This window comes from Acipenser ruthenus, chromosome 9 (assembly GCF_902713425.1).
Source record: "Acipenser ruthenus chromosome 9, fAciRut3.2 maternal haplotype, whole genome shotgun sequence".
Lineage (NCBI taxonomy): Eukaryota > Metazoa > Chordata > Actinopteri > Acipenseriformes > Acipenseridae > Acipenser > Acipenser ruthenus.
The window spans coordinates 41,444,880-41,458,236 of record NC_081197.1 but is presented as its reverse complement, the minus strand read 5'-3'; the positions used below and the strand labels follow the sequence as shown (position 1 = coordinate 41,458,236).

At 36.0% G+C, this 13,357-nt stretch overlaps 1 protein-coding gene across 1 annotated transcript in view; it reads left to right on the top strand.

The window, feature by feature from the left end:
- Positions 1–13,357, top strand: part of LOC117406085 (propionyl-CoA carboxylase alpha chain, mitochondrial-like) — a 165,846-nt gene that overhangs the window by 63,954 nt on the left and 88,535 nt on the right. Inside the window, exons 16-18 of the mRNA XM_034009842.3 lie at positions 449–524; positions 8,198–8,308; positions 9,289–9,391. Coding sequence (XP_033865733.1) covers positions 449–524; positions 8,198–8,308; positions 9,289–9,391 — 290 coding nt within the window. The remainder of the gene's footprint in view (positions 1–448; positions 525–8,197; positions 8,309–9,288; positions 9,392–13,357) is intronic.

Sequence of the window (13,357 nt, the reverse complement as noted above, 5' to 3'; positions counted from 1 at the left end):
GTGTCGAGTTTAAATATTGCATACTCGCTAGTCAGTTATAAGGCGATATTTAGTTTAATAAGTAGATGCAGCTGCTGCATATACAGTATATTACATAGTGAGTGAGACTTGCGTGGTGATTTCTCAGATGGCTTTTGGATAGTGTCACTGCTATGCTTGCAGCAGAGTTTTCTTTGTTCTGTTCTCTGACTAAATAAATACCACAGTATGTTTGCCAATTTTTCTATAATTCTTAGTGATGTCATAGCCGTGCGGTAAGACAATCATAGTACCGCACAGTCATGTGATCTTGTTTTGCCAAGCACAGCACTTATTTATCCAAGCCAGTTTTTAACATATTATAATGAGGTACCATACTATAGTTGAGATTCTTTATAATAATTATTGTAATAATAATAATAATAATAATAATAATTTGCTGTAAAGAGTTTTATGTTTCTTTTTTCAGTTGGTTACATATGGCTCTACTCGAGCTGAAGCACTTCAGAGAATGGAGGAGGCTCTAGACAATTATGTCATTCGAGGTAACAAATAAAACTCCTAGTGTGGTAGGCTGGCATAAATTAAAGGGAAACAGCTGGAACAGGTTGTAATTAACAAATTGAATAAGACTTTGCTTATTAACTGGAAATTAAAACATAGTCAGAGAAAGCCTGCTAATTAAGAAGAAAAGACCCATCATTTCCAAGGAGACTTCATTTTTTTAGTCCTATTCATCCATGTTTTAAAGTGTTTAAGTTGTCCGCTGGTTCTGACCAGCATTGTTTTTAACTCCGACAATCCAGTAGGAATAAGTAGTCAGCTGAAATTGTATTTTGTTCAGTTGAAATTCTTTTTTGTTATTGTCGTTGAATTTCTACTGCTGTCCAGGTGTTGGTCTGGATATGTGTAGAACAAAAATATATCAAAAGCCTTTTTTTGATATTTATTTTTAAAGAATGATGTCTGTTTGCATAAATGGTTTGCTAGAAAAAAAAAAAAAAAAAACTTTTAAATACAGTATTTTAGATTATAGAATTTGTTGTGTGTTATAAACCATTTTATTTTTGTAAAAAAACTGATTTTATTTTTGTAAAAAAAGAGATTTTAGGTTTCAATTACAGTGCATTTGTATGGGGAGGAGAGGGGGAGCCCAGCTGTCATGTACACAGTTTGCTTGGTCAATTCCATACTTACTAGTGGTGTCAAATGTGACAACCAACATCTGAAATGACAAAAAATAAATAAATCACCACGCTTCTGGTCCATTTATATTGCAAGGAGAGGGTGAGCGAAAGAGAGCAAATATACTAGAGCTGTCAATAAGGCATCTCAGAAAATCATTAGACAGGGATTGAGTCTGAAAGTGGAGTCATTGAAGTAATACAGAGTTCAATCACCGAAAACAAACTGCATCCTATTTTCTGTAAAGTATCTGCACTATTACTATTAGGAACGGATGATGGGACCTTGCTCTTCCATTGAGAAGTAATCTAAACTCAATATCACAAGTGAAAAATCCTTTCAAATAAGGCAGTAGCCATCAGTGTCAGGAGGCATTTTAGCACTTAATGCTTAAAAAATAAATAAATTATATATAGATAGATAGATATAGATAGATTTTATATATATATATATATATATATATATATATATATATATATATATATATATATATATATATATTAGCTCAAAGAGCCATAACTAAACAAATCTGGTTTAGTTGATGAAATCTGTCTTTTCAATTTGCACACAGGCTATGACTATTTAAGAGAGACTGGACCTTTTTAAAATAATGCAATGTCATTGTATTTTGTTAATTTGCCTTTAAAGAATTTGATTACTATAGTAGCATAGTAATTACAAGGATATGAAATGTATATTTTAGGGATGGAAGCTACTGTATGGTTTGGGAAAAGTACCTTTTACTCAAAAGAGAAGAGATTAGTTCCAATCTCTCTTTTGAAAAACAGAATCTCTAATATGGGAAAAGTGATCCTCTTATTTACATTTTTTTTTTCAGAGTGTAGGATGTCATCCTTAATGGGATCCACAATATATATTTCAAACAGATGTTTTTACTTGGTCACAAAAAAAAATTGCAATAGATAACCGCAACTATAATAAACAAACACAAATAAAAACAACTGTCCCTTAAGGCTTCTGTTGGAGACATTGCACAGCTGATCAGTTTTAAGCTTTTAGAGCACCTGTATCGTCTGTGCTATTACACCAGAACAGTGTTTAATGAGGGCAGATAAAGAGGATATCATTCAGTTCAAGCCATACAGCATGCTGTACCCAGAGAGGAGTCATAAATAATCAATGATGCGCTCAATGGATATGCAGCGCTGTGGGGTTAGGCATGAGTTTGATGTTGTATACCTCTGCGCCATTGTTTTTACTAGCACTGCTGATTGAGGTTATGTGCTATCAAATGAGCATAATTCGGTGCACCTTGATTGTAGGCGGTGTGAAAGTCTCTCCCACTCAGACTGGGAAATTGCAGCTTGTCATTGTACCTGATTTCTAATTGCCTTCATTTCAGGATTAGAATTTACTAACTCAAGAATTCCCAAAAAACGTATGAAGCGCCATGTGATGCATGTGCCTTTTCTGCAGTCCTCCTTAACCACAGATGAATCTGGTTGCAACTGAGAAATCCTGCTCTACGCAAGCGCGTCTCTCTGCCAACCCACCCACTCATGCAGAGTACAGCCAAAGCAACCACAATATGCCCCCCACTAGCACTTTGCGTGCAATAGGGGGTCATCACTAAATTCTCTTTATTCGAGGCGTAGCAGACAGAAATACAAGCAGGTGCCAGGATTGAACGCTTTTGTGTACCTATCTGTTTGGATTTGTTTGTAACAGAGTCTCAAGTGTAATCAAGTGGTTTTTGTTTGTTTCTTTCCTTTATTATAATGGATCGACTGATATCAATAGAGGGTCTCATTCGCAGGATGTGCTTTGGCAACAGAACAGACATTTGCGTTACAGACCTTCAGGCAACTAGTGTAGCAGGAATGCATCTTGATGGCTTTTGTTGAACAAACACAGATTAAAAGTGAATTTAAAGAGTTTGTCTCACTGCAATTAATTCAGTGTGAATGTCAGTATGTGTTTCTCACTCATCTGGCTATTTTGAAAATTCTCAGTCCGACAAAACTGAGTATTACAAGAAAATATATGAAATATTTTAAAGTAATTAATAAATATTTGTATACCCCCCCCCCCCCCCCCCCCAAAGATTTGGTCTTTTCATATGATTTATAATAACATGTTATCGTGTGTGAGAATAACAAAGTAGGAAGAGTTGTTTCTTAATTAGAAATTGTGAAAACAGATTATGCTTCAAATAGTCTTGTTATTGTAGCCCCCACAAACCAGCAGAGGTATAGGTTACAGGATAATGTGGGCAATAATTCAAGCGTTATTTGGGTCTAATTTAGAACATTTATTTTCCTTGGTGGTCATGGTTGTTGCTAATATACTCGAGCAGTATTTTTTTTTTTTTTTTTTTTTTTTAAGCTTCTCATTTTGTATAAAATAAGCAGTATTTTCTGGCCCTGTTTGATCCTTTGAGTATGTGGAGCTTAATGTCTGGCCAGTGTTTTGCAAGCAGCAGGTAGTCGGGAGCAAGCTGTTGGAGGGTCATCATTCCTTAGTCTGGCTGTTATTCACACACAGATGGAGACCTTATGAACTTTGACAGAGGTCATTTTTAAATTACATATTGGACAATTCTATTTTTTATTTTTTTTTCCATGAGCTTTTTAAGGGGTCTAAACGTCTAAGAATTACAGAGACTGGCATCAATGTTTTTCTGTTGGTGTTTTTCATGTTATTGTATGAAAGAAAGTGTCCTTGTTTTTTTTGTGTGTGTGGGATCTCTCACACCCCCTTCATAATCATTGAACACATAACTATCGGGCCTTCATTCTAATGCAGAATCAAAGTGCTGTTTATTATTATTATTATTATTATTATTATTATTATTATTATTATTATTATTATTATTATTATTATTATTATTTATTCCTTAGCAGACACCCTTATCCCGGGCGATTTACAATTCTTACAAGATAACACTTTTTTTTTTTTTTTTTTTTTTTTTTACATACAATTATGTATTTTATATACAATTACCCATTTATACAGTTGGGTTTTTACTGGAGCAATCTAGGTAAAGTACCTTGCTCAAGGGTACAGCAGCAGTGTCACCCACCTCAATGACAAGAGTCCAGAGCCCTAACCACTACTCCACACTGCTACCCTATAATACCAATGAGCTTTTATCACTGCCTGGAATAAGCCATGTTTTGAAAGACATTCTGGCAAACGGTCAAAGCTTCCTAAACATATCTGAGCTGCCTTTTTACAACACACTGTATTATATCAAGGTCTTTTTTTTGTTTGTTTTTTTTTTGGTCCCATGTCCTAAGACAAAGGCCGAGTTTACAGTCTAAACAACAGCAGATCTAAACACTGTCACCCTTTAAACTCTGTCTTTATCCTACTAGCGTTTCCCCTGTGGTGTGATTTATTTACTTTATTGTTACTACATAAATACTGAGGTGTGCAGGTTTCTGAATTTAAGGATTGGCGGTTTTAAGGTCTACGACACATTAGATTATGAAAGTAGACCCCATAGGTGTAAGTGGCTAGCGACATTCTAAAGGAAGGTCTTGTTTTATGTAACACAAATGAGTCCCATTCTGCTCATTCTTTTGTCCTCCAGAACTTCACTGTCAAACAAGGCATTGTAGTACACAACGTGTTTGTTTGTTTTATTTATTTATTTATTTATTTATTTATGTATTCTTTTTTAAATGCCATCTAATAAGATGTTTTTTTTCTCAGCTTGGTACAATATAACATGGAAAGTGTGACACGTTGCAATTGTACTCCTGCACCTTGCGTGTATTTTTACAAAAGGTTACTTTATTTTAAAATAACTAACATGAATAGGAAAAAAAAAGCCTGTATATCTGATTCAATTTAGCCTAATCTTTTCAGTTAAGTCCAGAACACTTATGCACTGCTAGTCATCTTTAATGTTCTCTTTTAAGAAGCACCTTTTTTTCAGCTCAGTGGCTATTTTCCAGGCTTTGTTGTAGCTGAGTGCCTGGTTTGAAGTGAATTAGGATGCTCCTGGCAATTTCTGATAGAAGGTCTTTTGGGGCAATCAATTGATACACCGAAATCCCAGGCATCTGTCATCAGCCATCATCTCACCAGGGATCCAATGGTAGTGTAGAAAAACATGAGCCTATCTGGTTTCACACTATAATGTGTTATATTTTATATTCAGTCTTACGCCAAGGATGCACAAGAATATCTCGTTTGTACTTTAATTGCACTCTTGCTGCAAAAGGAGGAAGCTATCCAGTTTCACTCTTTTAAAAGCATTGCAATTTCTATTTTATATTTGTTCTTTTTGTTCCCAATAAAACAATAATACCAAAAAAATCTAAATGTTATTATGTTTCTGATAACAGATTTCAGGGAACGGTAGAAGACTTTTGAGTGCTAGTAATGAGGTTAGGGCAAACTCAAAGAGTTATGGTGACCTGAGCTGAGTTCTTGTCACCAGGTGGTGGGGAGGCTGATCTTGTTTTAATCAAGTGGTCAAATTCTCCTCATTGAACTAGTTATGTAGTGCTGGTCTGACGGCTCATGAACAGCTCTAGGAGGTAAAAATGTCATATTTCAATCAGGCTGAATCTGACTCCGTGTGTCAAGACTGGTTTCAATGTCGGCCACACAGCGTGTCTGAAAATTCACAGCAGCAACGGTCTGTGGAAAAACAACACATTTAAAATATGTTCGAAGTGGGCACTGCTTCAGGTTACAAGAAGATTACTCGCATTCTGAAAAAAACAAAATGCAGCCGGGAATGAAAAGAAAGAAAGGGGCGCTTCAGGGCTGTCAAGCAGATGATGTTTTATACTGCTTGCTTCTCTTCCCCAGAAGCACGTTGCACACTTAAGCCCCCTGTTTACTGTTTAATTATTTATTTTGATTTGTTTGGACAGCAGAATACACTTCAGGAAATGTAACATCATGCTCACAAGAGATGTGTGCTAGCCTTGTATGATTCAGTCTTGACACTGAAACCATGCACACCCTAAAGTAAAAAAACTACATGCATTGCAACCACAAAGCGTGTCAGATGGCTTTGCCAGTGTAGGCCCAGTAGGTATAAACTGCCCACTATGCACAGGTACCAGCATTGCTTCAGACTACAGCAGCTGCAGAAAAACCTGGTAGTTAACAAAGTAGCTGTATTTTAAAGTTGGAGCCTGCCATAAATTTGGACCCATTGCTAATTGCGAGTAATTATGAGGTAAAACTATAAGAATTAGTTGTAGGGCTCCACATTTTTGGTATTTGTGGAGTTAGACAACTTTGAGAACTTAGCCTTACATAGATTTTGAATACAATTCATAAACTATTTGTACTGTACCGTTTCCATCAGAATCCCTTGTTTACAGTTTTCCCAAACACTGACTGTTGGTTAACTCAACAGATTTGAACCCAGGCTTTTGAATTGATCTCCTTTGTATTTTACTTTCCACTGAACCTTTTTTATTTTATTTTTAGTATGTTTCTAACGGTGTACGGTAACCGAAGAGAGCCCACCTTTCAATATATGTTATTTCAGCCATTTTAACATGCACGCATTTGTTATGTTTTAATAAAATGGCACACTTACCCATTTTCATGGATTCATGAAAACGAAGCCATGTGCACTATGCTATATATATATATTATACTAGTTAAAAAATGTAACTGGCCCAGTCGGGCCTGTGGTGCTTTATAACTAAGGTCCTGTGAAAATCGTGGAAATTCTTTAAAATTCACGGCAGTGTCACGGGTAAAGTATCGTATTTCGTGGAATCTGCATGGAACTATTTTATAAATTGTGTACAGATTATTATTATTTTTTAAACCTCAGATATAGAGATAAATTGACTGACATCATCAAAATCAACGTCAAAGCACTTTACAATCTAGTGAAACGGTGTAATTAACAACCAATAGGTAAATTGTATCTGCAAGGACAGCGTTCAGTTCTAGTAGGTCTTGCAAAACAAATACAATGTGTAACCCATACTGATCTTGGGCATCATTCGACTCGTCAGTGACCACTGACAAGCAACCAGACTGTTTAACCAACTCCATAATCTTCTGCTTATGATACTCAGCAACTTTAGGTAAGTATTCATGTCTCAGCTGGGCTGATGAAGGAATCACTCCACCATTTGCTACACTCTGAAGAGCATAACTTTTGGTTGTCCAATTTTTCATGAGGGATACTTGCGCAAACAAACTCCTCTGCCAGGACAAAACGTAATGTGTTTTGTGCCCTCACGGTTTTCAGTGGACATTTGGAACATGGAAGTCACTGTTTTTTGTTTCTTTGCAAGTAAAGCAGTCACAGTACTGCTCTGGATTTCCGCCTTTCTCTTTCAGTGAATACTTCAATCTAAATGCCTGTCAACAGCCGATTCTCGCTTGTGATCTACAGTAACGTTGCAGGACGTGCAGAACAGCTTACCTCCATCGCTGTGTAAAACTCCTGCTGCATACTGCTTTACGTGCTGCAGACACATTTATAACTTTTTTAGAGACATCCATTTTTCTTGTTTACCGTGTGTAGTATTTTAATTTCCCCACCTAGATTGCATAGTCACATGACAATCACTGCACAACACTGTGCATGGTGAATAGTTTACGCAGGTACACAGCAGAGCTGTACAGTTTTGTTAATGTGATTTATTTGTATGAATACAAATAATTATGACATTTATTTTTATTTCTTAAGAATATTGCAAAACCTGCGGTATAGGGCTAATTTCACGATGTCCGCGCAGCCTGTGAAATCGCAATTTACACAGGGCCTTATTTATAACTACAGGCCAAACTACGATCTCTGAGGCCCCGGGCCGCCGGACCATAGTTAATGTTGAACCCTGTTAAGTAAATCAATGTGTTGCTTCAATGTATTAAATTTAAACAACACGTTAATTTAATAAATTCTTATTCACACTTATTCCAGAAGAGACATACAGTACTAAATATAATCTTTGACTATTACAGACCCATTTTTTTAAGTCTTGCTGCCATCTTTCTGTTTGCCTGTATATGTGGGACAGAAATGTAGTCCATTTTTTTGTGGTAAAAAAAATAATAACTCTGGGATCCTTTTTAGGAGTGACACACAACATCCCTCTTCTGAGAGAGATCATCGTCCACCCCCTGTTTGTCAAAGGAGATATCAGCACCAAATTCCTCACCGACGTCTATCCTGATGGCTTTAAAGGTGAGTCATCAAATCTGTTGAACAACATAACAGTTTGTTAGATGTTTTGGAGCAGAGCTTCAAGTTTAAACATCTCCTGGTGTTGAAAGAGCAGGTCATTTTTATTACATTGTTCCATCTCTTGGCCACACAGATTCTAAATGGAAATTCATAAAAGATGAAGGGATGCATGGAAATAATACTAGTGGGATAGAGGATCATCACATTCAGGCTGCAGAGGAGTGGTTTGTTTTTCCATTCCTGTCAGTTTTGAAGTTGGGTTATATATTAATTATATATGTATTATAAAAAAAAAAAAAAATCACATAGCTGTTGGACCAGGGTAGAGAAATTACTAAAACAAAATGAACGAGTTCTAGAATTCCTACAATACACCACTGGCAATAAAAACAAGAGGAAATGGCTTCATACCAGCACAGTGGTTTAAAACTTTTTTTTTATTTTTACAAACCCCCCCCCCCCCCCCCCACTTTTCCTTTCCATTTAGTGTAGATGTCCCCCTCTCCTCAAATGCAATATGAAAGACAGAGCTTGAGTTTGGTAAATCACAGACGGAGCAGTTAGCAGTTGCTATAGAAATGAAGCTCTAACAATGTGTGATATTGTAAATATATTGATCAACCGCCAAAAGTTTAAACAGACAAAACACATCAATAATATTTTTCAATTAAAACACTGAATTAAGATTTTTTAAAATGTTTTTAATAAATCTGTCATCCTCTGGCCACTTAATTTGTCTTTATGTATGTTGTGACATGTGTGTCATAAATTTGCTTTTTATTTTAATATAGTGTATTTTGTAATATATGGCAAACAGAAGACCAGAAGTACTAGTAAAAGTCCCATTATAATTAAAAGTGAAAAAAAGTAATGAAAATAACATTACAGCTGATGTTGAAAATATCAACTTGTTCAGAATATTGTGGCTTTTAGCATGTTTAAATTATTTAATAAAAAAACTAAAATTTTTTCCATAATAGGCCATCAGCTAACAGATTCAGAGAGGAGAGAATTGTTGGCAACGGCAGCTTGTGTGTTTGTGGCAGCACAACTGAGATCCCAGAAGTTCGAAGGAAACTTGAGGTGAGTGAGCTGAGCTGTTTTCAGTTGAACACTCTGCAAAGTAGCTATTTTACTTTATATTTTAGTCGCAGGAAGGTCCCTGTCGCAGATTTGCTTCTCCATGTCATTCGTACTGCTGGCAGGAGAACGAGCCTTGCGAGGCGCATGGCAGCAACCATATAAACACTTTTTAAAAATCCATTTTATATGTGTCTATTAGACACTCCGGCAGAATAAGGCCCACCTAAATCCCTTGTACTGCTCTTATCTGTGACATGGGGAGACACGCCTATCTTGTCAGTGCACGGCTCTACGTCCCAGTGAGCTGGAAGTTATGTTAAATTTGAATGATCTGTTTTCTTGTAATTGCCTGTGATTCACTTTCAAGTAAAAACAGCAGAAAATAATATAGACAGTCTAAAAGATCCAATGAATTATAAATATATGTCTCATCACCAGCATCATGTGATTAGGAGTGTTGCTGATATAAAGCCAGTTTAATTGATGAATTACTTACTATCATCATGGGGTTCATAATGTAGTAGACATAAATGTATCATTTATTGATATTGATTTTGATGAACAATACTGTAGGTAATAGAATGAGCCGGCTGTAACATTCATCAGTTTTGACCCTTCCGTAGAAGAAACCCCCAGATCAAATTGATTTTGTGTCACACTGCCTTGGGTTGGGTCTCGAGCAGGGCACAGAGGACTTAAACAAGTGGGACCTTGCTTTCTGGTCTTGACGGGCTGGTGCTTTGATGAGAGACCGAGAAAGCACACTGAACTTACGTCTGTGAAGTAGTACGGACAGTACACTAGGCTCATTTTACTACTGGCCAATGTGACAGTTCCTGGAGGACACTTAGCAAATTCAATTAATTATGCCTTTAACTCTGGATAACTCATTTAAACATCTTGCCTTCTTGTAATACTTAATAACTCCAAGGGGATTCATTAATGTACTGCTTCGTCCATGAGGGAAACCTTCAATAAGTTACCATGAAGACATCAAAGGAAGTCTCTTTGCGACTGAAGAAAACGTGTTATTCTGCCCGGGTTCTTTATTCAAGCGATTGTGTTCCGTGTTTAGCAGGTGTATGCTTCATGTTTTTATTGCATTAAATCTCTGCATCCTTTATTTTGTTTTTGTAGTCTCAGCAAGCGGTGTACAATAGGCCCACCGCTTCAACCTACTCAGTACAGTGCAATACAATGCAATGTAGCGTATATTTTATTTTTAGCTTTATTGGCGGTTTTGAATGGCTCGCCAATAATTCTTCCACCAATCAGAGTGTGGCATACAGTGAGTGATCCCAACCTCTGACAGACTGGTATGCAGCACAGGTTAAAGAAACGCTGGGCAAGGGAAAGAATGTGTCGGATGTCAAAGTGAATATGAGAATGGCAGTGTGATGAAGCCAATTTGCTTGAAAAAATTAAAAGCAGACCGGACGTTTACATCAATGGATTTAGAAAATCTTGAATTTATGATGCGATCAGGAACTCAGAGGCAGTGTAAACTGCGCCTGCTACTGTGGTACCTGTACGACTGTTCTTTTTTATGTTAAGCAGGTTTGTGTTAAATTTTTTTACAAGGGGTTAATTAAGTACTGTAACAACCAAAATAGTTTATTCCAGACTTGTTAGAAAGTCTGTAACAAAAGCAAATTTGCTTTGGATTGTTATTGTCGATTCATTGTAGATACTACTATTAAGACACCCACCATGCAGGTATTGCAGCGTCCCTAAACAATATGTTAAAATAAATTAGTTCTGCACCGAATAAAAATGAGTTGATTTGCCAGTGCTTGCTAGTCTATTAACTAGTTTTAAATTTAAAAGCATTTTTTTTTCCGGCTTTATTGTTAAAGTTTTCACACGTGGCAATACTGTCCTACAATTACTAAATTATATTGTGATCATTCCAATGTGTTACTTTAGAAGAGAAAGGATCCAAATTAAAAATAATATATTTTTAAAAAGCTGAATCTATTCTGTGTGTTCCCTGTGTTTCCTCTGTTAACCTGATAGTTATCTGTCAAATATTTCCTTGGGAAATCAGAACAGTTTTTCAAGTTTATTATCTAAAAGACTGTTGGTGCCACCAGGGTCATTCACGAGTGTGAGTATTTAACTGTGATATATAGATAATGGGGGACACATATTTCCTGCAGGAAACTGCTGTGGATGATTGATGATTGTTTCATTGTTAAACCTTAGCCCTGATTTTGTTTAACTTTCCCTATTTATTCAATGACACACTTGTGTAGCTGGTGCCACCCAAGCCCATTTAACTGTGATGTGCCAGATGTCTAATTGATGAGGTCTTTATTTCTGTACTACAGGACTATAATTGTAACTTTAATTCGAACACATTAAAATAATACACACTCAGTTACTGTGCGTCACTGAAAACAGATAAAGTGTTTATTTCAGCCTTGGTGGCGAGGTGCGGCTTGGCTTTAGATTTGTTTTTACTGGTGGATTAGAGGGATTTAGAGACTCTTCAGGTGTGGCTACATTATGTTATCTCATGGGTCCACTAATGTTATGTTTACGAGTTGAAGTCCAATTGCCTTCAGCACTTCCTATGGGGTACTTGTGTTGGCAGCAAAGAATATTTTCCTAATTTCTATATGGGTTGCAAAGCTTTCATCTTTTCAGTATGTGTGTCAGTTCCCGCCATAGATTTATGTTAGAAAGTACAGACAAAATAACTTATCAACATGAACTATTTTATTTATTTATTTATTTATTTATTTATTTATTTATTTATTTATTTGTTTGTTTTTCTACTTATTTAAGATAGATGTATATAAACTGTAATTTATTAGTAATAATAATAATCATAATCATAATCATAATAATCATAATAATAATAATATGGAAACTTCTGTATAACTAATCCCCCCCAAAATTATTATTTTTTGTTTGTTTGTTTGTTGTTTTTTTTATAAGGCTCACATTTATATTTTAAAAAAAGAAGTATAGCTATGGATAGTCCCGAATTTTGGCGTAAAATAAGGGATCTGGCTTCTACATACTAGGCTCTGAAGATAAGAAGAGTTACACACCAGAAAGAAATCCTTAATTTACTGTAAAGAACCTCAAAAAGAAAAATTAATCTGGCTTCATTGTCATTTGAAAACAAACGGCACTGACAAATTGACTCAGTGTCTCAGAAAATATTCTCGAATAATATGAAGCGCACTTTACTGTAGAAAATGCTGCAGTTCAACTGGAATCTGTACCCTACAATAACCTTTCGTGAGGTTTCAGATTTATTCTAATAAGTACTTTGCTTTTGACAGGTTAAAACCTGACCTTTTGTGCTTTAGAGATGCCTTGGTGTCATAGTCTCTGTGTTCCTTGTCTGGTTTTATCGGCAAGGAAGGAAAATGTAAATTAAATACAGCATAAAAATAGGTGCTAGGGCTTGTACCGCTCATGCTCATAATGAAGGGTTTGCACTGACTGCGCTGAGGGTTGGCTGCATTAACTGAACTCGCGCAGCATATCATTTCACGTTAAGGGAAGCATTAGTTCACATTCGAGCAGTTTATGCATGAAACATCTGTGCCATAGCTGCAAGGACCAAGCAGTTTAACATGCGATTAGAACCCATAATGTGGGTTAGATTATGCAAAAGATTTTCATACAAGTTTTGGATATCCAGACTGGGTAACAAAATAAAATAAATAACTAATCAAATAAAAACCTATTTATATTTTTCTTTATAAAACCAATGCTGCTTTTTTTGATCTTCTGTTATAGTTATTAATATTATTGTATTATTTCAAAGACTTAGAACCTCCAGTAGATTAATGTATGGCAGTGACTGTGTTCCCCTGCAATGATTCTAAAAGCAATTGCACACTTCATCAGTATTATTGTAATGCTTTTGCTGTAGGATAGTTGGCAGCTGCTGCACCCCACTGGTAAATCCTATTCATACCCCTCTCCCATTCACCACTGGCATTG